The sequence below is a fragment of the Pseudonaja textilis genome, chromosome 2 (assembly GCF_049901715.1).
Source record: "Pseudonaja textilis isolate UNSWEBS1 chromosome 2, rPseTex1.2, whole genome shotgun sequence".
Lineage (NCBI taxonomy): Eukaryota > Metazoa > Chordata > Lepidosauria > Squamata > Elapidae > Pseudonaja > Pseudonaja textilis.
This window is the reverse complement of record NC_141991.1, coordinates 68911502-68935218: the sequence shown is the minus strand read 5'-3', so window position 1 is coordinate 68935218 and position 23717 is coordinate 68911502. Positions and strand designations below refer to the sequence as shown.

Here is a 23717-nt window from a genome sequence, read left to right as displayed (position 1 = left end):
AATGAATCAAAATAACTGTTTAAAGGGTTTTTAAAAAAAAAAATCCCTTGAAATTATGCTCCAGCATGTCATTCCAAATTCAGTGAATCCATTCCTGAGTTATTACTTTAAGGACATACCAAGCCACATCATATCTCTCTAGGCTGTTCCATATAGTTAGAATCCTCTTTAGCGTATGTTACAAGATCCTTCATTGGTTTCTCTGTTCTGTCAGCCTTTGTGAGGAGAAGATCATCAGAATAAAGTGAAAATCCCATTGTGAATCTTACCCATATCCCTTGGCAACATTTTTTCCAATAAGCTATGTACTTTTTTCATGGGAAGATTTTATTGAATCCTCATAATCAAAACAGTATGTTCAAGTATTAGAATGAAACTATTTATAGATGCATTTTAAAAAAATAAAAAGTATGTTGGTTAATTAAGTTCTGATCAATGGGTGTTATTATTGCTTTTGTTCTTGAGTCCTCCTGGAAGGAAATCATTGTTTTTTAGATGATGAGACTTAAATCACAGATGTATGGCTGAAAAATCACTGATTTTAATAAAAAAGATTGCATTCTGAGAGGAGTTTTTTAAACAATGATTTGATTCTAGGCATTTGGACATAATTATTTACCACCAGGAAAGCCTGGTTGATAATAGTTACAGCCATGCATAGTATAGATTCAGTTTAAGAAATAAATCATTGCAAGGCAATTTAGAAATAATCCTTCTTTCTTTATCCAATGAATCAAAATAATTTTGTGGGCTAAATAATATCAGGAAGGAAGGAAAGAAGGAAGGAGGGATGGAGGGAAGGAAGGAAGGAATGTTTAGCAAGGTTAACACATAATTATCAATTATTTGGATGTACAAAATAGCTCACAAGAAAAGTTAAAACAAAAATACAGCAAAAGTTCATAGTAGTTCATAGCAGAAAGCAGCATAATAATATTAGTAGTTCCGAGGAACTGCAATTAAAAATCAGTTGAAAACATGAAATCTTAGCTTTGAATTGGATTTAAGATAGAAACTGAAACTCAATAGAAAATTTTGAGAACTGATAAATATATTTTAACTAACCATTTCCAATCAATACAATACGTATGTTTTTTAATTAAATGCAATTCCCAACTAATCTTAAAATGCAGTTTCGCATCAAATATATTAAAATAATCAACACATTGGCAATAATGAGTAATTTAGCAAAATATTTTTAATAAAATACATTATAAACTACATTTTTGTTTCTAATTTCCTAGAATCAGCAGTGGCTTTAGTGTAATGCTTAAAGTATTTGATAGAATTAGAAGGCCCCTCAGTCCTACAAATTCAGTCACTTTCTCTCAGTCCAATCTATCTCACAAAATTATTATTATGGACATCAAGAGAGATCCCCACATAAACTTAAGCTTCTAGAGGTCAGGCAGGACCAAAGTCTAATGAAGGCTTCTATGGACATGTTGGGACAAAGCTCCTACAGATATGCCTGATTAGTTTGCACATTTCTTAGCTGATAACATTATTCATATCAGCTCAAATCTAGAGGCCAATTGAATTGTGATAAGTAAATGTGTGATAATCTGGGAATCCTTTGAGCCTGTTGAATTAGAGGATGTAGAGTAGTTAGTAGTTAGAATGCTACTATTTGAAGACAGGCAAAGCATTAGCACTTGATATGAGAGATTAAGCTTCTTCAACTCTGACAGGATAGTGGGGAAGGGAAGGATTTATATTCCTTGCAGACAATATAAATCCTTCCATTCCCCACTATCCTGTCAGAGCTAAAGAAGCTTCTTGGATGAAAAGCAAAACATCTTCAAAAGAAAAAAACAAGAAAGCCCAGTTGTCTCCTGAGAAAGCACCTTTGGGACAACCATGACCTGGATGACTGAAAATCTCTACTGATCACTGACCCTAATGATTTAAGAATGAGTTCTACAGTGATTCTTGGGTACTTCAAAATTTTTGAGAAGTTTCCAATAATTCAGAGATGATCCTTTGGAAACCTAACAACAATAGTAATAAGGAGCATTTAGTGTTTGATAGACATATAAGAGCATTTGAAAATATTTGATACATTGGTATTGTTACTGAAAATAAGTATTTTGACATAAAAACTGCCTCATTAAAACACATACTATAACTGAAATGTGCTTCACTTGTTGGCTAGTTGAGCTAGAGTTCACAATAATATGCAAATTCAATTTTTCTTGCAAAGGTTGTTGTTTAAAATTTATACATACTTGTTAAGATTCAAGTCTACTTCAGAAAAAACAAAAGCACCACTGTGTGTATCATTAAAAATAGGAATGTTGCAAAAATGATTATTTCAAATGCTGTCCTTCTGAAATGATTAATGAGGCTCCATATGATGCAGGAAATGAAAACTAGAAATCTGGATAAGTAATGTTTGCTTCAAGAGAATGAATATCTCTGAAAGCATAGTACAACCTGATAGGTTGACCTCCAATAAATTACTCTAGGAATTTTAGAAAAGGAAAGTTTTGTTCTTTTGAGGGTGCAAGACTCTAGAAAGTTTAATGACAATGCCAAGATACTTCTTTAGAAGATAGGCAGGTACCATGCACCATCTGCCATCTGACTGTTTAAGATTATAATTTTAACAGCAATTAGAAGCAAACAAGAAAGAAAAGATTATTTAAGCAAGTATTTGGGATCACTCATAAAAACAGTCAAGAAACAATATAGCAAGGAAAGTATTCAATGCTGATATGTTGATTTCCATAACAGAGCTCTGTACAAGCTCAAGCTGGCTGGCCTATGTTAACCGTTCTTCCTACTTTTTTTCTTCTCTTTCATTGCAATATATTTTAAGAAAAAAAGAAAGGAAAGGGGGGGAAACATATTAGAATGTTAGAAAAAAGCAGAATGTATAAACAGGAGAACAATATGTGAAAAAGATAGGTTAGAGTTAAATTTGGAGTGAACTATCAAATAGATGGGAAGAGACTATTTTTTCCAGTCTGAAGATGTTTCAGGTTTTGGGGAAACATGTAGGCTGAATCCTATTGAATGGATTTTCTGATTGTATGTTGTCTTGGGGACAGTTCATTATTTCTTTTTGAGTGTTGTATTTTTTTATATATTTTAACTGCATGCCTCCCAGAGTTGTTGGGAGTTGAGAAGCCCATAAAGACTTATTAGTACTAAGAGTAGTAACCTCTTTCTAATAATAACTTATTTTAATAAAGAAATTCTTGCCTCCCAACGTAATCATAATAATTCATCTCTCTCACCTTGAAAAATGCCATTTATTTCTGGGCACTTGTTAAAACGTACAGTAATAATTTGTGTGTGTGTATTATTGTGTTGTGTGTACAAGGTGTGAAGATTATTAGGTAATGGCATTCATCTGATTTTTTCCAATAGCATTAAAAATCCACTGTTAGAAGAGAATATTTGCTGCACATGGTACAGGAATTGTGGAATCTTACAAAAGTTTCACTGGTTTGTGTATTTATTATACTTAAGGCTCTTAAGGGATGTTTATACAATTTAAAGTTTATATTACCTCGTGTCCAATAGAGTCACTACCCCCCCCCACCCCCCCAGGTCATCCTTACTGGGACTCTTCAGGGTTAGGTAAACCTCCATACTAAATATTTTATGTTCAACTATTTAATAGGTTGGAAACTAGCATGGAAGATTCTTATGCCTGAAGAATCTTCATAAGGATGAAAACTAGTTGTGTAGTGCCTCCTAGTGATCAGGAGTTAACCTATTATCAAAATAAAACCTTACTACAAATCTGCTATGGCATAAACGTTTAAGTAGTTCATCAGATGCTATGAAGTATTATTTGATGAAAACCAAGTTAGTAGATTTGTCACATGCTTGTATTTCATGGTAATTATTTTTAGCACTGTTGCTAATCCAGCCACTTTCATATGAGCCTGACCACAAGATAATTGTGTGTTAAAGGCCGCAGTGAAAGCTTCAATATCTTTTCTAAGTGGGTTTGATAATAAAATTTAAAAAATAAAAAAAAGATTTTTAAAGATTTTATTGCTTTTAAATATTAATAGGCAGCAAGTGTGACCTGTTTGCAAGCTATCATGCTTGCCACTATCTAATGTAAATCAGGACTATAAATAACTATCTGTGGGTTTCATAGAACAGATGATGCCATTCCTGACCTAGAGATATAGAAGTTTTATGCTATGCTGATGATGACTAAATAGTATCTTAATAGAGTCCAAATATTCTACATTGTGTCAGCCTACATTCAAGACTGTTTTTGCTGGCAGAATTTTTTTTTTTTAAATGAAGTACAAAATGTCGGTACTTTTCATTGCTTTTTGAATGAAAACAGATCAAACCATTACTTGGTAAATAGCAGATCATCATTAGCGGGCTCACATCTTATTTCCCCTTTGGAAAGCCCTCCCTCCAAAGAAAACTTTTGAAAAAGCTAATGGCCCAGGGCCTTTTTGAGAGTTCACTGGCCAAAGTATATTTCCCCCCAACTATAATATCTATCAGTGTAATTTTTATATTGTTTTTGTCCACTGAATTCAATGGCCCAGATTATTGGAGAAGTGTAGCTACCATTGTATACTTCATACAAACAAAAAGTAAGAATAGCAAATTGAGCCCTAAAAATCTAGGTGACTAGTAGATGCAATAAAGACCTACAGTATCTTTTTGCTACCAGTAAGTGGCCATTTAGATTTTTGTAACACAGATTTGGTAGATTTAGTTCTTATCCTTGAATGACAAGTATTGACTCATCTGAAAAAAGTCTGGAAAGGGTATGCTCTTTTCCACCCCTTGCCTTAAAATACAGCCCTGTAGGGGCTCCATTTCTGCTTTTCCAGTTTTGATTCAAGAGATTAGGGATAAAATAACATGCTGAAAAAAGAGCTTCGCAATTGATTTTGTATCGGTAGGGAAAATACGAAGGGGATATTGTATACATATAGAAGACAGCTGTGCTGTTGGGGATTATTAAGAATTCTGCTGTGAATCTGAGTGTGACTTGTAATAGCAAAAAAGTAATAATATTTTATTAAGAAAATCTGTTTTGTCACAAAAATATATTCATGTGATATTCTCAATTTTTTATGCATGTGAGAAATTCACAGTGTAATATCTACATTACCAAGTTAAAAGCAGTATATATTAGGAACAGTTCATCCCTGGGTTAATTTCTGTCTTAAAAACCTTTCTCACATGCCTTTTAGGCTCTTCTTTCTTGGCCTACATCTCCTGTATCTGGAGCCTTTTTTTTTTTTTCTATAGCAAACATCACTGGACACCAACTCTTATCTATCATCCGGCAAGTAGATTATGTCCCTCCAGCACAGCTGTCACAAATGCTTGCGATAGAAAGGTTTAGCTTGAACAGATGAAGAAAATATAGCATCATGTCATTGAAATACTAGTAATTCAAGAGCCATGGTGGTAAGAATGCACTATTGCAGGCTAATTCTGCTGGCTTCCAGGGGTTCGATCCTGACCGGCTCAAGGTTGACTCAGCCTTCCATCCTTCCAAGGTTGGTAAAATGAAGTCCCAGGCAATATGGTGTAAACTGCTTAGAGAGGGCTGTAAAGCGGTATATAAGTCTTAGTGCTATTTCCAAATGAATTCAGCATCAATTCAGAAGAAATCTTTTCACGTTGCAAATGAGTTCCCCCTCCTCCACAAAAATCCAGATACTGATGTGAGTGCTTTTTGATATTACAGACTTGAGTCTCCGACACGCTCTTTGGTGATGGAGGCTCCCAAGGGAGTTTTGATCAATGCTGAGGCTGGCAACCTGGAAGCAACATGCAGGACGGAGCTTAAGCTGCAATCCAAAGATGGTGAGGTATGGAGAAAGTTCAGTACACCTCAGAGCTGAGATCAGGATTCTGCTTTTGGTCTATTGTCAAGGCTGTCTCATTTGCAATGAGTACAAAACAGAGCTTGGTACATTTAGGCAATTTTCAGATTTAAAAATTGGATGATAATTCCATTTAGCACTGGAAATTTTCTTGGCAATTCCCCTTAGCATTGCTTTTAAAAAGTAATATGGGTAGCTAATATATTAAAGTTTCTCATCAAGATGATGGAACTCATCATATGCAAACTGTGCTTCTCCCATACAAAGTGGCAAGTTGATTAATTAGTGTTAAAAGGCTGGGATAATAGCAGTGATTAAGGGAAACAGATTTATGTAGCTGTAAAAATGAGTAGTACCACTAAATTCCCATTTTGACAGTTTAAAGTGAGTTTTTCTTGACCAGCATAATTACCTCTTATATCATTTATTTTGTGATGAGATGGGATTAACTCATTCCTATTGATCTGTAAAAACTGGCAGCATTTTTAATGGGTTAAAACAAACTCTTTAGATCTTTGAAGGTATTTAGGATTTTGCAATGGTAGTCCACAAATTGAATAACTCAAGCATCAAAGTGTGCCAAGCCAATTTCAGTATAATTGGAAATACACAATATTTTAATATTCAGTTGCCCTAGTTCAGCTTCTTGTCATGCAAATGTAAACTATTAGCATCCTATTTTAGAGCTAGGGTTTTCTGGTATGGTCTTCACAGTCAAGATGCAAACAGTGCTTCAGAAGGCACAAAGGCACAAACACAGCAACTTACCTGCAATCCTTTGAAACAACTGCATCTCTTCCCAAGATTGCAAAAACTGCCAAACTATTCCAGATTTTTTTTAAAAAAAAAAAACATGTAGCTGCTTTAAGTAGCTGCATTCTGGTGGTATGTTTGCGCTGATGCATTTTATAAAGCACATTTTCAAAAATGGAATCTAAAGCACTGCATACTCATACGGCGTGTCAAATTCTTCAACTTTCAATTTCCAAACCTTAGGGGTGCTCAAATGTGATATGCCTTGGGGATTGTAAAGATATTGTGGTTACTTTAATATAATTTATATGTGCTTGGTAAGTAACTACATAAAAATCGTAACTTTTTAAATTTTGTTTATTTCATTCGAAATGAATGTGTGTAGCCCTGACTTTTAGTTGTTAAAGGTATAGATAAGTCAGCAACTATGACTTTCTGCAATGAAGGCTGCAAAAGTTTAGCATTACCTAATGATCAAAGTGTACCAAGCCAAGGTCAATGTGTGGCTGCTTGGGTCTACCTCTCATTTTGCTCCATGAGTAACATGTAGCCATGGAGGTGGCGTCCTATTTGCCTATCTCTCCTTGGTTTTCCCTACTGATGATGGAAACAAACGCATTCCAATCTTCAGCTCAAGAAAAAAGAATGATTAAGTCATTTCCACCTTTTAAAATAGCCTTTCCCAACCTTTCGATAACCTGGAGGAATGTTGAAACAATTTTCAGGTCTCAGGAACATGTTGAATGAATACTATATTTCTACAACTTGCAGTATATCCGTGTGAGCAGTAAGTGGTACATATAATCCTAGAAGAATTGGCAGTGCTGTTTTGAATGAACAAGTATACAGGTTAAAAGTATCATACAGATGGAAGAATAAGTCAAATCCACTTTTACCTCACAGGCAAAGAAGCTCACAAATAAATTCACAAATAAATGCACAAGCTCCAAGTTGTTCTTTTCCCAGTGTTACTCGTGAAAAGCTCAACTACACATTTGTTGTAATGGCATACCCTGTTTTAAAATTGGCTATCCACTTCCAAACAACTTCACAATCCCCATACCGCTTCAGTTTCTACAATCACTATTTGCTGCAACCGGTCAGCTCTCTCTCTCTCTCCTTATCCCTCCCCCGCCCCTTTCCTACTTAGCAATATTTTTTTTTCCTACTTGGACATGGCCAATTTTTCCCCATGCCTCCATCGGACAACTTATTGCCAGCTGAAATAATTGCTCCTTTGCAACTCCGGATAGTCTTCCCTCTTTCTTGAGGCAAAGGGAATCTCTGCTGAGTAGAATGCTGCAAAACCAAAATCCTTCTGCTTTTTTTCTCCTACTTTTCAATTACCATTCAAATAATAATTATTCGTAAACATTATTGCAACTATTAAGTTGCACTTAATTTGTGAAATAAACATTGAAAGAGTTCAAGTGAACATAGAAACAGCCCCTTCTGACCTAAATGCCATGGTTCCGAGAGCTGGAAATAGCTATAATAGCTATTCTCAGTGGCCAAGAGAACACCTGAAAACACTCTATACCAGGGCTGTCAAACTCACAGCCCGCTGCCCGGATGCCTCACATGCTGGCCATGCCCCGCCTGGTTTAGCGAAGGGGGGAAGTCCCAATACATCATGTGACAATATTGTGATGTCACGAGTTTGACACCCCTGCTTTATACATTTTTAGAAGCTCACTGAGCCCTAACATTGAAAATAGATACAGAAAGTGAGTCTCAATAAAACTCAGTTCAAGGTAAATCCTGTCTACACTTCTCTCTTTCCCTGGATTTCCCCCTTGTCTTCCCTTTCTTTTGCTTCTCGGTACACATTTTGAAAATGCATTATCAAAGCAGACTCTTTTTAACTAGGAAATTATTGAGGCTGGTGTGTGGCAAATAGGATATCCTGAAAAAAATAAATATTAAAAGCTAACTTGGATTAACTGCAACTTTTTTTAAAGAATGCAATTAGTATTAGGAATTGAAATAGTAGGGAATTTTTGCTGTGATTAATTATGCTTAAAGGGCATTATATACCAGCACAATTATTTTTTATCTGAGTATCCCATCTCCGGTCTATGATTGTAATAAATTGAATTAAAATTATCCCAGTAATCGCACATTTTGTTGGTCACTTGTAATCTAATAATATCGCATTTTTCTAGCACTGAATATCTGCTTTGAAAAATTTAATTCACATATTTATATATTTCAAACAATGGATTTCCTGTGCATCATTAAACTGTCACAGAAAGAATAATAAAGTGATATCAAAGACTACAAATAACAATGTAGAAAGAGCAGAAAACTGTATGTTGTTTATTATGGCAATTATTAAGAGCTTCAGGCAGTGAAGAATTTTTATATGTAAACATTGTTCCACTTTCACCATTTATAGAGGAACAATTAATTCAGCTTGTATTTTCATTTAGATTTTCCAAAGTAATATGCAGGCTAACACATTGAAATGTGTCCATCCTTACTTCAGACATAGTGCATGAAGAGACATAATCATGTTCCTTATCATAAGTGGCTCCTCCTAGGGTCCCATTTATGTATCCGCATAGAAATCTTGGAAGAGTCTTGTCTTCTCACTGCCTGACCATTTTGCATTCAGTGATGAGGGATTATTTGCATTCAGATTTTCATTTTAAGGCAAATAGTATTGGGGATAGAAACATTTACAATAGAATGTAGATATAAATGTGAATATTGTTCAGCACTTTTAGCATTGATATCAGCAGACTTATATCTATAATACCATGCTAGCTAGCCAACATTCATAAGATGCACTATTTGATGTGAACTCTGGAAGTTTCTCTTTGCTATGGTTTTGTATAAGGATAGATTCAGCTCAGCAATTTGTAGGAGAGTATAGGATGTGCTTATGCACACACATTTAACAATGTCATGTATTATATGCGAAATTATATGGATAAGTACCTAAATAAATATAACTATAGCATAAAATATTTGAGGGCTGTGTTAATATTAGCCTAATTGCCAATTCTTCACTGAATACATATGTATACTACAGAATGAAGGGCACAGTTAACTTAGATCATGGGTTTTAAATCACGAATCTGACCAAAAGTAAAATTCTTTTTTTTTCCCTTCCTCCTTCATTTCTTCTTTTCTTTCAGATAAAGTTGGAGGCTTCAAAAATCAAACTACCTAGATTGCCTCAGGGATCCTACTCCCCTTCTGGATCCAATCAAAAAATTTACGAGCTGTGCGTATGTTCCAATGGGAAACTGTTTCTGTCCCAGGCTGGATCTAGCTCCACCTGCCAGATAAACCCAAGTATCTGCCTTTGAAAGAGACTGTTTGCAGCAGACTTCATGGCAAGACAGTTAAGCTGCCACTTAATTTTGCTAGAACACAGAAAGCCTATCAAAGACTTGTGTGTATGTTTGGGGGGGGTGTGTGTGTGTGTGTGTGTGTGTGTGTGTGTGTGTGTGAATATATAAATATATAGATATATATAGATATAAGTATATATAGATATATATATCCTTTCCATAAAACGAGGTTTCAGTACAAGAAATTCCAGGGTGACCCTCTTGGTGTAGCATTTATCATTCTTGCATCAAAATGTAAGAACTGTGAGTGAACTGGATGCAGATCCTTTCCAGAGTATTTGGATTGTTGAATGTTTGTCTCCATTTGTCAAGGGTTTTCAAGCCCCTCCAAATTTAAAGGCTAGTTCACATGTAACATTTAATCTACATAACTCTAAGAAGAAATTTATTGTGTCACAAGAGACTGCACCCATGTTTAACCTGCCGTGTGTAAAGGCACTAGATCTGCAATTGCGGTTTCCCCAGCTTTCTAGGAAAGGGAGATAGAGAGTTTACATTTCTATGATAGTGAACACAAATTCCTATGCTATTGGTTCTTCTGTGGCCATGTAGATATCTGTATCTGTAGAGAAAGGATATTGTGTATAAAGTCAGCCTAAACATGAAAGCAAAAAAGCAAAGGCAGCCCTCCTCATGAAGGTAAGAAACCAAAAAGGACAGTAGAATACATCCAAGCTACAAGTAAAGGCTTTCAGTAAACAGAACAGAACTAGTTTAAAACATATTAAACAAATCACTCTTGGAGCAGTTTACAGAGTCTGCCTATGGCCCCCAACAAACTGAGTCTGCATTTTACCAATCTGGGAGGGATAGAAAGCTGAGACAACTTTGAGCCAGTAGAGATTGAACTTGAGGCTGTGAGCAAAGTTAGCCTGCAATGCTGCAATCTAACCACTGCGCCACCACATATCATCAGAAGAGGATTTAAGAAGGGAATGCTGGGAATGGTGTCTTGGAGGCAAACCATCTGATCATTACAAAGATTCCCTGCAAAAAAAAAATCCTAAAAATCTTTTTTTTTTAAATAGTGATTAAGGAACAATGGTAGTAGCAAAAAAAAAACCTTTTCAATCATACTGTTAAAACCCAAAACCCAAACTGAATTGCACTTCAGAAAAGGTGATAGGAAGCAAGAGGTTTATGTTCTGTCAACCACAACTCTGCCCCTTCTATCATAGAAAAGGCACATGATTCATGCAATTGATCCCCAAGTGTGTTTTTTAATAGTCTAGGAAACCGTACGATCTATAACTTCTGAGATTTGGGGAAACACATAAGTTATTGGTTACTCTTGTAACAAGCTTGAAACTTTGAGCCAGTTTTGAGACTTTCTGATCTAGAGCATGCCAAGAACTTCCTAGCAAGTCAACTGAATTCAGTTTAGATAACATTCTCATTACTGGTTTCAGTAAAGTTTGGATTAAGCCATTTATAAATATAATTAGGTGTTTCAAGTCATTGGTTAAAAAGACTTGAAGACACCAGTAAAGTGCACTTTTGATGGACAGTAAAATGCGTAGTTACATATTAGATTTGCAGTGCAATCCTAGACATTCTTACTCAGAAGTAAGGTCAAATATGAGGTTTACTTCTTCATAAAATATAGTTAAGGGTGCAGCCTTAGTGACAATATTAAATCTTTAAAGTATTGGCTAACTCAGTGGTTGTTGCAAAGTACTTTTTGAGCTACTTAAATGCAAGGGGGTCACCCAGGATAATAATTGTATTGGGACACAACTATATACCATCTCTGTTAAAAGAGGGAGACTTGTGCCTATGCCTTAAGTCAATGCACTCAGCAAGGAGAAGCACATCAATATTTATCTTATTATTAAAAAACCATTTTATCTGATATTTTAGACTAAATGTTGGAAAGAATGGTGATTGCAATGTTTGGAAGATGAATGCGGACTTATGAGGTAGACTTAACTAAAACTGCCAAGGCTGAGAGGCACTGGTAACCTCAATCTTGTTTTTGTCTGAGTAATGAATATCTAAATTTATACTGAAGGTACAACTTCAAATCATCAGATGTGTTTGTGAACTGTGTTTTTTGCTTTTGTTATTCATTTCATATTGAATAGTGATCCACTAAGACCCATTTCATTAAAGAACATTTGTCAGGGTGCCCATGATGGTAAATGAACTCAGTGCTGCAAAGGAAATAGTCATACTGCTGTGTGACAAGGTTTTATCTTTTCTTCTACCATCAATTTTATCGAAAAGGAAAGAAACAATCTTATTGAAATGAACTGGGTGTTTGCTTCTTTGTTTCTGAAGGGCTTAACTTTCTGCTAGTCTAGTCTGTATATTAATTTGGCTCCTGATCTTTAGTTTGATTGTTAACTAAATTGACAGTAATGGATAATGTTTATGGAAAGAGAAGAAATACAATAGCAAAAGTAAGACAAACAAGCCGTTCACAACCACCATCAAATAGTCTTTAGAATCTAAGCTTAGGTGCTGAATTTAGTTAGTAATTTAAATTAGACTCCCCACAAACAAATCCTCATGACATAGACTGGACTGTAAAGTCCATTAATTCAACCAACCTAGCCATTAATGAACACTAGGTTAGAGAAATCTGTCTTAAAATATGGGAGAAGTTTGCCATCCCAAAAGCAATACAAGCTCTCATTGGAAAAGATGGTTATTTGCTTTTGCTAAAGGCTACTAGGCTTTAATTTATTTAAAATAATATGTAAGAAGGTGTTTTGACATTTGTAAAATTACATATAGTCATAGAAAATATTTCCTCTTTCTTTGCTCTTTTCCAATCTAAGTTGTAGGAAGCTTAAATCTTCATTGTATGCAGTGTATAATTGTACATAAAATCCCAATAATAGTATTACTGTCATTTTTTAACCGCAACGGTGGTTGTGACAACACACCATGCTTTTACAATTAGCTTCCTTAAAAGATGGTAGATACTTGCCTGTTTTGCAGGTATATCTATCAAATAAGTCATGGAAAAGATGGATGCCATACTCCAAACTATTCCAATTCACTTTGTTGAAAAGATAGATCAATAACTTTTTCTGATTGTACCCTATATTGTTTTTTCCAAAAGAAATAATATCCAGTAACAAACAAAATATGTTCAAAGAGTTAGGATTCAATATTAAAATAAATAATTGGTATTTTTTTTTAATTTTGATCAGTCACAAATACTTTCCATATAAAGTTAAGATTTGTACCAATGGGAATGTTTTTAAATAAGACATTATATATCAACAATTTGGACACATATACAGTATGTTATATGAATAATTTTAAAAACTGATACCTCTAACAAATGTTTGTTATTTTAATATATTGTTAGTTTCTCTATATATTCTTCTATCTCTCCAATTCTAATTTTAAAAGGGGTTTCTACAGGCTTCTGTGGAAAGTAATTGCAAGAAAAAAAAAACTTCTTACTTTAAAGCAGAGGTCCTCAACCCCCAGTCCATGGATAGACATAGGCTGTAGCAATCCAGAATCCAAGCCATGCAAACAAGCAAAACCCAATCCGTGGGATGCAGGCAGCACACAAAACCATGCCCGCTCTGGTCCACAGAAAAAAACTCTCCACGGAACTGATCCCTCATACCCAAAGGGTTGAGGGCCACTGCTCTCAATGGATTGTGCCTCAAATTTTGGAGTGGTCACCCCAAATTTTATTAGAGATTGCTCCATGAAAAAAATTGTCCAGTTTTTCCATTTAATAACCATGGAGTTTGATGAATTCCACAGAAGTCTTGATGGATTACATTTATTTTATTGGCTTTATCTAATTATTTCAGCCCAAGAAAGGTTGATACGCTATTTTCACTAGCATTTTTGTACATTTTTCTCTCAATGACCACTAGTATTCATCTTTGGTTGCCAGGAAGAAGAAATATGAATGGTGGACTTCCATTGAAGTCAGGCTAAGAGAAGAATAGATTGAAATGCTAGCTATGGTCATCCAAAGGGTTTTCTCAATAATATCAGAAACCCTACCTGATATTCTTCAATTCACATTAGTTAAATGTAGATGATTTCAAGCAGTTGTATCTGTTATTCATTTTATATTACAGCTATTTCTTTTTGAAATACTTAAATGTTCCTCTTGTTTTATTTAGTATACCTCAACCCACCATAAACACCATGGTTAAGAAGATAGGCCTGCATTACTTTCAGTACACTTTAAAATAATTTTACATCTGAGAAGTATGGTAGACATGGTTAATATCAATGATCTGTATAGAATTAACCTAATCCTGGAAACAGTTTGCATTATTCTCTGGTTTGGTTTGGTTCAATGGTCATTGTAATTTTTAAGTCAAAATGAAAAGTTATCATTTAGAAAATGGTCACAATGAAAAAATATTCTTAAAAATAGTTAAAACATTATTTGGTTGTTTATAACAGTTAGAACATGCTATGGTTGTTCATAATTAAACCAACTCATGTTCTGATGAGAACCTGGCACTTAATGAAATCATTTGCTATCAGAAGCTTCCAAAATATAAAGCATACACATATTACATTCAGATGCAGATGCTAGTGATCATGTTGTTAGGTAGAGTAGTCATTTTTCATCTCATATAACATGTCAACTGCCTATAAAATCATGGGACAACTTACTTTACAATAGTATATCCATACCTACATAAGTATACATAATTTATAGGGACTGGATATGTGTAGCCTATGTAAGATAGCATTGAGATGAGATACAGTATGATAGCAGTTCAGAGGAGAGTGTGGACTTGTTTGTGTCATCCCAGAGGGCAGAGCCAGTACCAGTAGACTGAGACTATAAGATCTCCAGAGCCTGTCAACCAATGCAATACATTGCCACATGAAATGGTAAATTTCCCTTTGCCAGGAGCTTTGAAAAAAAGAATGGATAGTCACTGTTTAAAATATTTTAGCAGACCCTGTAACAAGCAGGGTGGTTTTCCCCTGCATGATATTTGAGATCCCTTCTACTTTGATGATTACAAAGCAGGATCAATAGCACTCAAGGGTACTCCCAGAAAAGGGTGCTGAGGGTCCTTTCCTTCTATGACCACATTTTAAAGCATTTTGTTTTTGTTTTGTTTTTAAAAAAATAATGAATATAAATTGAGAAAAATCATGAAACAGCCCAACTCTTCCAACATGTGTTCAATACAATGCTGCCCACCACCTGAGAAAGTTTTGAATTCTTGCTAGAGTTTAAAAGTTCATGCATTCTCACGCGAAAACTTTGGCTCCATATAGTTATTTCCTATTATTGTTTATTGTGGTATTATTGTTTGTGTTTGATTAAATCCAATGTTATAAATGAAGCACTAAAATCAAAATTAAGCAAGAGGTTCTTGAGCATTATAATTCCACTTGTTCTTTAATGCTGAGGCTTCTGTAGTAGAATTTAATGTCTCTCTATGTATTAGGAGTCATTCTCTGGCACACAAATAAGCAAAATATATGGAACAGTTGTGAGCCTTTTATGCTCATAATGTCTTTCTTCAAGTCTTGGTTGCTTTCTAGAAATGTGCACAACTTGAAGTTTGCTCAATTGGATGTATTTATTGAAGTCTTGTGGTCTTTGTGCTAATCACATAAAAAGCTAAAAAACAGAATGGAAAATCAACTTACTTGTGGCTGAATATTTATGTACAATACCTTAATAGATTCTACTTGTGGGTTTAATCCCTAAGGTAGGGATTAAACTTCAGGTATAGCATTGGCATATAGCAGGAAATCTCAGGACACTGAGTTGGAGGTAGCTTCAGTGTGACATGGAAACCCTAATTACAAAGCTCAAAGACTTATAGATTGTAAGAATTGGAACATATATTGAAGATCATCTGTTCCAATCACCTGCTCAGTGCCAGAATCCATGATTGTAGAACTTATTATTATGGTCCTCTAGCTTCAGTTTTCAATAAATAAGCCTCTCTCTACCTTCCAATTCAGTCTGTTCCATTCTTGAGCAGCCTGTAACAAGATCTATTTGGAATTTAAATATTTTTCCCTACTTTCTGCAACAAATTGGAACAATTTACTCTGTCTTGCATTACAGATGATCCAAAGTATCTATCGCGTCTTCTTGCAATCTTCTCATCTGCAGGCTAAACATACCAAATCATTCCTCATCCTAGTTATTTTTTCTTTTTTTTAATCTGCTCTTCTTCCCAGTTCAGATCTTTTTCATATATAGCTATTTTTTTTCCCCTTACCACAGAGAGGAAAAACTGTAGCACATCCATGGATATTCCCAATTCTAAAATGGAAAGCTGTGGGAGAATAGATTATGCTGCAGAGGTCAGAGGCACTATCAAATAACACTTTATCCAGTGTGAATGGTATTCTTGGAAATTGTCTCTGCTTTTGGAATGGACATCAAGCTGCTTGCATTTGTTGAAGTTTATTTTCAAACTGCAGAGTATCTGAGCAAGGGCCATAGTTTGCTAGAAAAAAAAATCTGTAAAGAGAAAAGAAAAACAATTTGCTCATTTATGTTATTATGTTCATCTAATTACAATTCCTGTTTGATTCATAATGCAATTATGCAGAACTGCTTACAGGTAGCAGCATCTGGCTGATCTTGTCTGACTCTCACATGTATTTGGTTAGTATATGGCTGGGGAATCCCATGGCTGTACTTTAGATAAGGTTATTGAATTTTTTTTTTCTGGAGGAAAGCAGTAACAAACTAGAGACATACTTTTGCCAAGAAGCCTTGATGCATCGAACTATGAAGTCATCACGTGTTAATTCTGCCTTGAATAAGATCTTTTTAATAAGTGAGTCCAGGGGTGTCAAACTCGCGGCGACACATGACATGTTGCAACTTTTTCCCCCTTCACTGAAATGGGGGTAGGCATGGCCAGTGCTTGACACATCCACCCTGCAGACCATGAGTTTGACACACCCGAGTCAGCCAAATCAAAGTACTTCCATACCCCTGCCATTTCTTTTCCCAAATCTCTCAAAAACAGTTGGGAAATGTCCTATTATAATCATCCATTAATTCAGAAATGCTGAAAACAAGCATTACTGTTCCAACAGAAGCTGCCACAAGTCTTACAGGAACAAATTTAACTTATTTGACCAAAAAAGGAAATACATTTAAAAATGAAGCAGCCAGTACTTTGCAAGTGGCTCATCCTTTGCCAGTATACCCCTTATAGAACCTGCTAGAAGGAGGTATGAGCCAAGAATTCCTTCTGTGAAGAAGCCATTGTCCTTCAAATCTCATAGTACCCCTTTTTGTCCTGTAACCTCTGACATAACCTTCAAAAATTCCTCAGGAGTGATTTTCAATCTGCTAGAAGAAATTAGGAAGCTGTGGATTACAGCAGGGAAGAATAGCATAGGAGAATATCTCATTGGGCTAATGGAAGACTGCCAGCGGGACATTGGTATTCCTGTAAAGAAATTCAGGAAATTTAGGCAGGCAGATAATCCAATAGATTTTGTGGGAATGTTTTCATCTTTCTGCTTCCTCACTAGTATATTTTTAGCAACATCAGACTACAACTTCAAAGGCAAAATGAATTAATGTTGAGAATAGCAGGTCGTTGATCATTTTATCAAATTTAGTTTGCTTTGTTATTTCACTGTGTTAAAAGAAAATCTAAAATAGATGCCCCATTGTTGAATCTGCTTCATTTTTCTGCCAGGTGTTATAGGTGAAAGCAGAAAAGATTTGAATTTTCTATATTTGCAGTGTGGCTACACTACCAAATACTTGAAATAAAGTTGGGCTGCTTTAGAACAAAATCCACCCAATACCTTTTTTTTTTAATCACACTGACGCCCTTCAAAAAGTTTCTTTATAGTGGATTGTAAGAATAAGTTTGCTGACTACAATATGTCAGATCCTATTTTATATTGTGACAGAATTTTTTTTCTATATTCATGTTTGTGTCTGCTTCCATTTTCTATACTAAAGTCATAATCATGGATAAAACAAAAAAAAAGGAGGTTTCTGCTGGTAAATGCATTACTGCTTTGTAAAGCAGTGTTATTCCGGTAAGCTTTTACAAGATTTTTCCCTAGCAAAGCAGCATCTGTAAGCAGTTTTCAATTCGAAAACAACAATGATACACATCATAAATAATTGTGTAGGACTTTTTTCATACCAGTCCTCTGGTTTAAAAAGAGCACTGTAATGTCTCCTATCATTTATACTAATAACTTTCAGCTGAAGACTTCTTTGGTTCATTTTCTTGTTTGCTGATAATAAAATTAGTATTTGTTGAGTTTTTGAGAGTAGACCCTTCATTGTGGACTGAGTTTGCAGGCAAACTGCACTGGATAATTATAGTTATCCATATTGATATAAGAAATAACTGATGCTTAATGAGTTAGCTGTTAATGATATACTCAAATTTTACTCATAGACACCCAAATACATTACCCCAAACATTACCCCAATTTTGCTTGGTAGTTTTTTCCAGCCATACTACACCCATCAAACTGACATCAACACCAAAGAAGCAACAAGTTTTTAATATGAACAGTGATATGTGTTAATGTAGTCTAAAGTCAGAGCGCAAAAAATGAGTTTTGAACAAAGAAATGATCCTATTTTTAGATAAATTTAATATAATCCTTGTGTAAAATGTAAGTTACTTTCTGCAACTGGAACCTAAATTGTAGCTATGGAACATGATACAAAGTTTATGAGCACCATTTTTAGAACGGAGAAAATACGATGCTGTAGTTATAAAAAATCTTTACAACATTGGATACTATTCTATATGTTATTGTGAACAAAATGGAATGATTTCCACTTCTTCCTGTTCTTTTGCATAACTGCACCAAGAAGGGGCAATTTGCATGCCATGAAGGCTTTCAGCAGCCCCAGACCCAACTGTCATACTGCAAACACAGGAAAGCTGTAGTGTAAATTTTAAAATATTAAAGCAGCTCATCCAAAAATATCCTGGCTCTATGCATGTAGATGGCTCCCTCTGTTTTGTATTAATCCTACCATCTAAAAGCCTTTTCCCCACAAAATCTGAAATCAGCCTTCCAGCCCCCCTAAGTTGCCTGACCCTGATCTAACGCATAACTTGATGACAAACTATCACTATGGCTTTATAATTGAAAAGTATCAAAAATTATCAGCTCCGCTAACGTTTTATTTTTCATCTCTGAACATTCATTAATATCATTACATCAACTACTAATTGGTTACATATATGGAAAGGAGTCTGCTTTGAATGGAGCATCAACATTGAGGAATAAACCTAACTTTTATTCCTGCCCCATTTTCCCCCCAGATGGACTAAGAGAAATTAGGTGCCAAAATGTAAACTAACAAGCCAGCAGGGGATAAAGTTCAATTACTTTCTCGCTTACTTGCTCCCGCATAGCACCGCTGCTGTAATCAAAATTTAAATGCCCCCAGCTGCTACTGAGTGAGAAAACTGATTCCATCCCAGATATTCTGTCATATCTATTTCAGTTCTTAGATTTGATAACTATTCACTTTCTTATTGAGACAAAGAAGAGATAAAAGCCCATCACAATTTCTGAACATCTTTAATTCACCACTAAACCACCAAACTGCAATGAGGCTGTGGCTGGTCACAAAAAGTGACATTTTGCTGTTGTTTACTTTTTAAGAAAACAAATAGGACTTGTCTGGTGTCCAGAATCATTCTTGTAAATAACAATGATGCTGAAGACTGGTCCTTTGCTTTGCATCATCATAATTTCAAGGGAAGGAAGGATAGAGGAAGGACTGAGCTGGCAAGCTCCAAGGCAGGCATCCAAGGGCACATTGGTGTTTAGATTTCAGATTTGGCACAAGCCAACATGAAGCAAAACTCTGCTCATTTTTCACTGCAATAAATGAACTAAATCTGTATTGAACCATCTGTAGCTCTTTATCTTAAATACTAAAATCTAACTATCATAACAATAGCACTTAGATTTATATACCGCTTCACAGTGCTTTACAGCCCTTTCTGAGCGGTTTACAGAATCAGCAGATTGCCCCCAACAATCTGGGTCCTCATTTTAATGACCTCAGAAGGATGGAAGGCTGAGTCAACCTTGAGCTAGTTAAATTTTAACTGCTGAAGTCCTGAAGTCCAATTGGCAGTCAGCAGAATTAGCCTGCAATACTGCATTCTAACCACTGCCCCACCATGGTTCTAAATGCTCCAGTTCATTCTTAAAGAAAAAATAGGACAATTCTGTATTGCCTTTTCTATTGGCAAATGGTCCTGGAAAAAAACTCTAACTGCATGTACTCACTAATATTCAGCCTACTATTTTCAGTTCCAGTCAGGTTTATTCTTGTTTTATAATTCATTACCATCCACGACAGAGATTATTCAAGAGGAATTGGTAGATAGAAAGTAAAGAATTCAGTCGAGCTCTTTAGTGCTTCATAGCAAATGTAGTCATATAGAGATAGGCTGCTGACTGACTGCTGAATATCTCTGTAAGACCTGTTGGTGCTTTTGTCAAGGCCTTTTAATGAGCAGAATGTTGAATCATGCTACCATGGTATTGATTTGTCCATCACTATGGGAAATAGCTAAGTAGCTTACAGCGCAACAATAGCTACATTAGAATGACAGTGGGAGGGGGAGAGAATATAAGGATTGTGTTATGCTTTATATGGAATCCTCTCTTATTTGCATGGCTTTTCATTTGTGTTCTTTATATCCACTATAATTATGTTTAGCAGCATGTCATGTATTCCCATTGGCATATAATTTCTATTTAAATAAAATAGCCTACTTGTGTTTTTTTTCCTCTTTCAGTAATACTACTTTTCCTAAATGCATGTGACTAATCTAAAATATTATAAACTCCTTGAGATTATATCGTACACATTTCATTTCAAAAGTTGCCACCAACCTTCATTATGATTTCATATGGTTTCATCTTTTGAGAGTTGAGGTTTTAGGGTTTAAAACTGATCTGATGTTCAGCTTAATTTGATCGAAAGGACAAATTGTTCTCCCTTAGCTACGTAATGTTATTTGATATTTTTTTGCTTCAACTTTTCACATTTACAGGACTAGTAGAAATTTCCCATTGGTTAGTGTGAATCATTCATTTAGAATTGACTTTTCATTCACAATTTTGCACTGATAGCATGCATATACAAACTAATATGTTTGAAGAGGCTCAAGTGCTATTTTAAAGCGACATCTAAAATACCCTCTGATTCTTGGTCTAAGTCCTAAAATCAGAACTGGTTCACACGTTAACAAATACTTTGCTGAATCAAATCAAAGATCCATCTAGCCTAGCATTCTGTTTCCAACATCAACCAGACCCTGTGTTGTATTCTAGAAACTTTACAAGGCATGAAAGCACTCGCAGACCTCTAGCCCATATATGTACTTCGAGCTGTGTGACCTGTGGACAAAGGGATGTAGCGTTAAACTGAGATGTGTTTATTTTTAAGTGTTTAAAAATAAATTGAATCCAGATTTAGTCATGCTTGAAGTAGACTCAATGAAATCACCAAACCCACTGATTCTGTTGAAATCAATGGAATTAAAATTACCCTACACTTACTTTCCTCTTTGATTCAGTTGTTTTGTTTTAAGCATGATTAAATCTGAATCCAGCATCTTATTATTAGCTCAGATCGATTTATAGAGTTCACAGTTCATAATCCTACTGGAAGTAGTAAGTTACATAACAGATTCATTGGGGGTGGAAAGATCAGTCATTTTTCCTGATCATAAGTTACCTCTTATTTTATAGCTTGCCTTGTCTGGATAGCAGTGCTTAATGTATCACATAATTACTAGTGTTAAGAACAACTAAAACACTGTGTATTGAGCACTGAGAGCAGAATACATTCTCTGCTGGTTTAAGCAATGAAACTTAAAGCTGCCAAATCCTAACTGTTTATGAATGTAGCATTAAAACACCATCCATATGCCATCAGAATTTTCCATCTGTTATAGTAATATGCATTGTCTGACATCAAAGCCTTCATTAGGTAAACCCAACAATTTTATATCATGTTTTGTTCATGGAGATGTTCACATCTTTGGATTCTTATTTTTATTCTTAATTTATGTATGTGTATGATTGTGTGAGAAAAAAACTTTTTTTTATCAAGTAACATCAATCCTTGCACACACTATGCAAAATTTTGTAAGCATTGCAATAATGCTATGATTACACAAGGAACTATTTTAACTTTATTACACTTTCTGTATAAAAGATTTGTATTTAAAATTGTTTCAACCTGCAATCTTGTAAAATATATTAATAAAATAATGATTATTAAGAAAGAAAATGCGGCTCCATTTTTAACCATAATAAAAACAAATTAACATCAATATGTGATTATGGAGTACAATATTTTATCAGCTGCTGTGTATTTTAATTTTTGTATTGTTGCAATTGTTTTTACTTTATTTTAATTCTGTTTGCTGCCCAGAATCAGTGTTGAGATGAGCAGCCATACAAATTGAATAAATAAATAAATATATAAAATATTTTATGAAGAAGATTTGCTATAAATGGTCAATCTTTTCAAAAACAGTTAACCTGATCCAGAAGTTTTCCATCTCCATAAATATATCAACATATTTGGGAAGGGGTAAATAACTTCACTTCTATGTTTAAAAAACATGTTTGCATACAAACAAAACCATGGAGAAGTAAACTAGCAGGTGAGTCTCTATGCATTTTTAATGTTTCTATCTACAAATTACTGATATATTAAAATAGTGAAAAAGCTCAATTCAACCCATTCTTTTTACTGCTTTGGATCTATGAATCTATGCTAATAAAATTTTACATTACATCCTACAGCTTTTTTTAAAAAAAAATTAAAAATATTAATTGGCAAAGGCTATGCTACAGAATTTGTTCCCAACATCAATTCTAGAATCTGACCAGAGCTTTAATATGTTCTACAGATAAATTGTAAGGATGATCAGATGCTGTATTCCATATGTCACGGAAAACAGCTGGACTTCTTTTTCAACAAAATGATCAAAGTTAGGAGATTCCATTTCAGTCAAGACTTGGACATCAAAACCATAAGCTAATATATTAAAATACCAAAAGGCAATGCTGTTTCTGTACCAAAAAGACAACTGTTGTGTTTTTTGAAATATTTCCTGTAGAAATGCTACACTGACAAACTCCAGCTGAATTATAATTTTGTGAAAATTATTGCATATGCTACTCTAATTCCCATTACAACAGACCTAAACACATACCCTGTTTCTCCAACAATACGTCCTCCCCCAATAGGAAGTCCCAGCATGTTTTATAGGCATGAAATGAAATTAAGCCCCTCCCCTCCAAATTAAGGCCTATATTAAAACATGCAAAATGGGGGGGGGGGGCTTGCTGTTAGGAAGTACTTTTGTTGCACACCCGGATATGGTGCTTCCTTTGTTGACCCTGATACAAAGTGCCCCACCAACGCTGAGGTCAACATCCAAGCCATCACCGCCCGCCCTAAGATGCGGGGGGGGGAATTAATTCACCCCTGAAAAGATGGCCTAGCCGTCTTTTCGGGGCTCAAAAAAAAATAAGACCCAGACTTATTATATGAGAAACACGGTAGCAAAGCAATGTCTTTCCCAATGCATTTTAACTGAGAACATGATTACATATGATTCGTATAATATATTTTATTATTATTTAAACTTCTATGCCATCTTAATGCCAGCAATTCTGGGCAGTTTATACATCTACATATATCACTATATGTAAAGTATAAAATTTTAAAGTAAATAAAACAGAACATTGCTTCCAAATCAGAAGGCACCAGGGGTGTATAGGGCTGTAATATTTTTACCTT

General features: G+C 35.0%; 1 protein-coding gene across 4 annotated transcripts in view; it reads left to right on the top strand.

The window, feature by feature from the left end:
• The window catches only part of SGCD (sarcoglycan delta), a 322572-nt gene extending 300379 nt beyond the window's left edge, over nucleotides 1–22193 (top strand). For 3 of the 4 annotated variants that reach the window (XM_026696668.2, XM_087924232.1, XM_087924230.1), the window contains 2 exons: nucleotides 5693–5816; nucleotides 9728–22193. In XM_026696668.2, coding sequence (XP_026552453.1) covers nucleotides 5693–5816; nucleotides 9728–9901 — 298 coding nt within the window. In that variant the 3' untranslated portion in view covers nucleotides 9902–22193. The remainder of the gene's footprint in view (nucleotides 1–5692; nucleotides 5817–9727) is intronic. The other variant, XM_087924233.1, reaches the window with a different exon arrangement.
• The last annotated feature ends 1524 nt before the right edge of the window (nucleotides 22194–23717 follow it).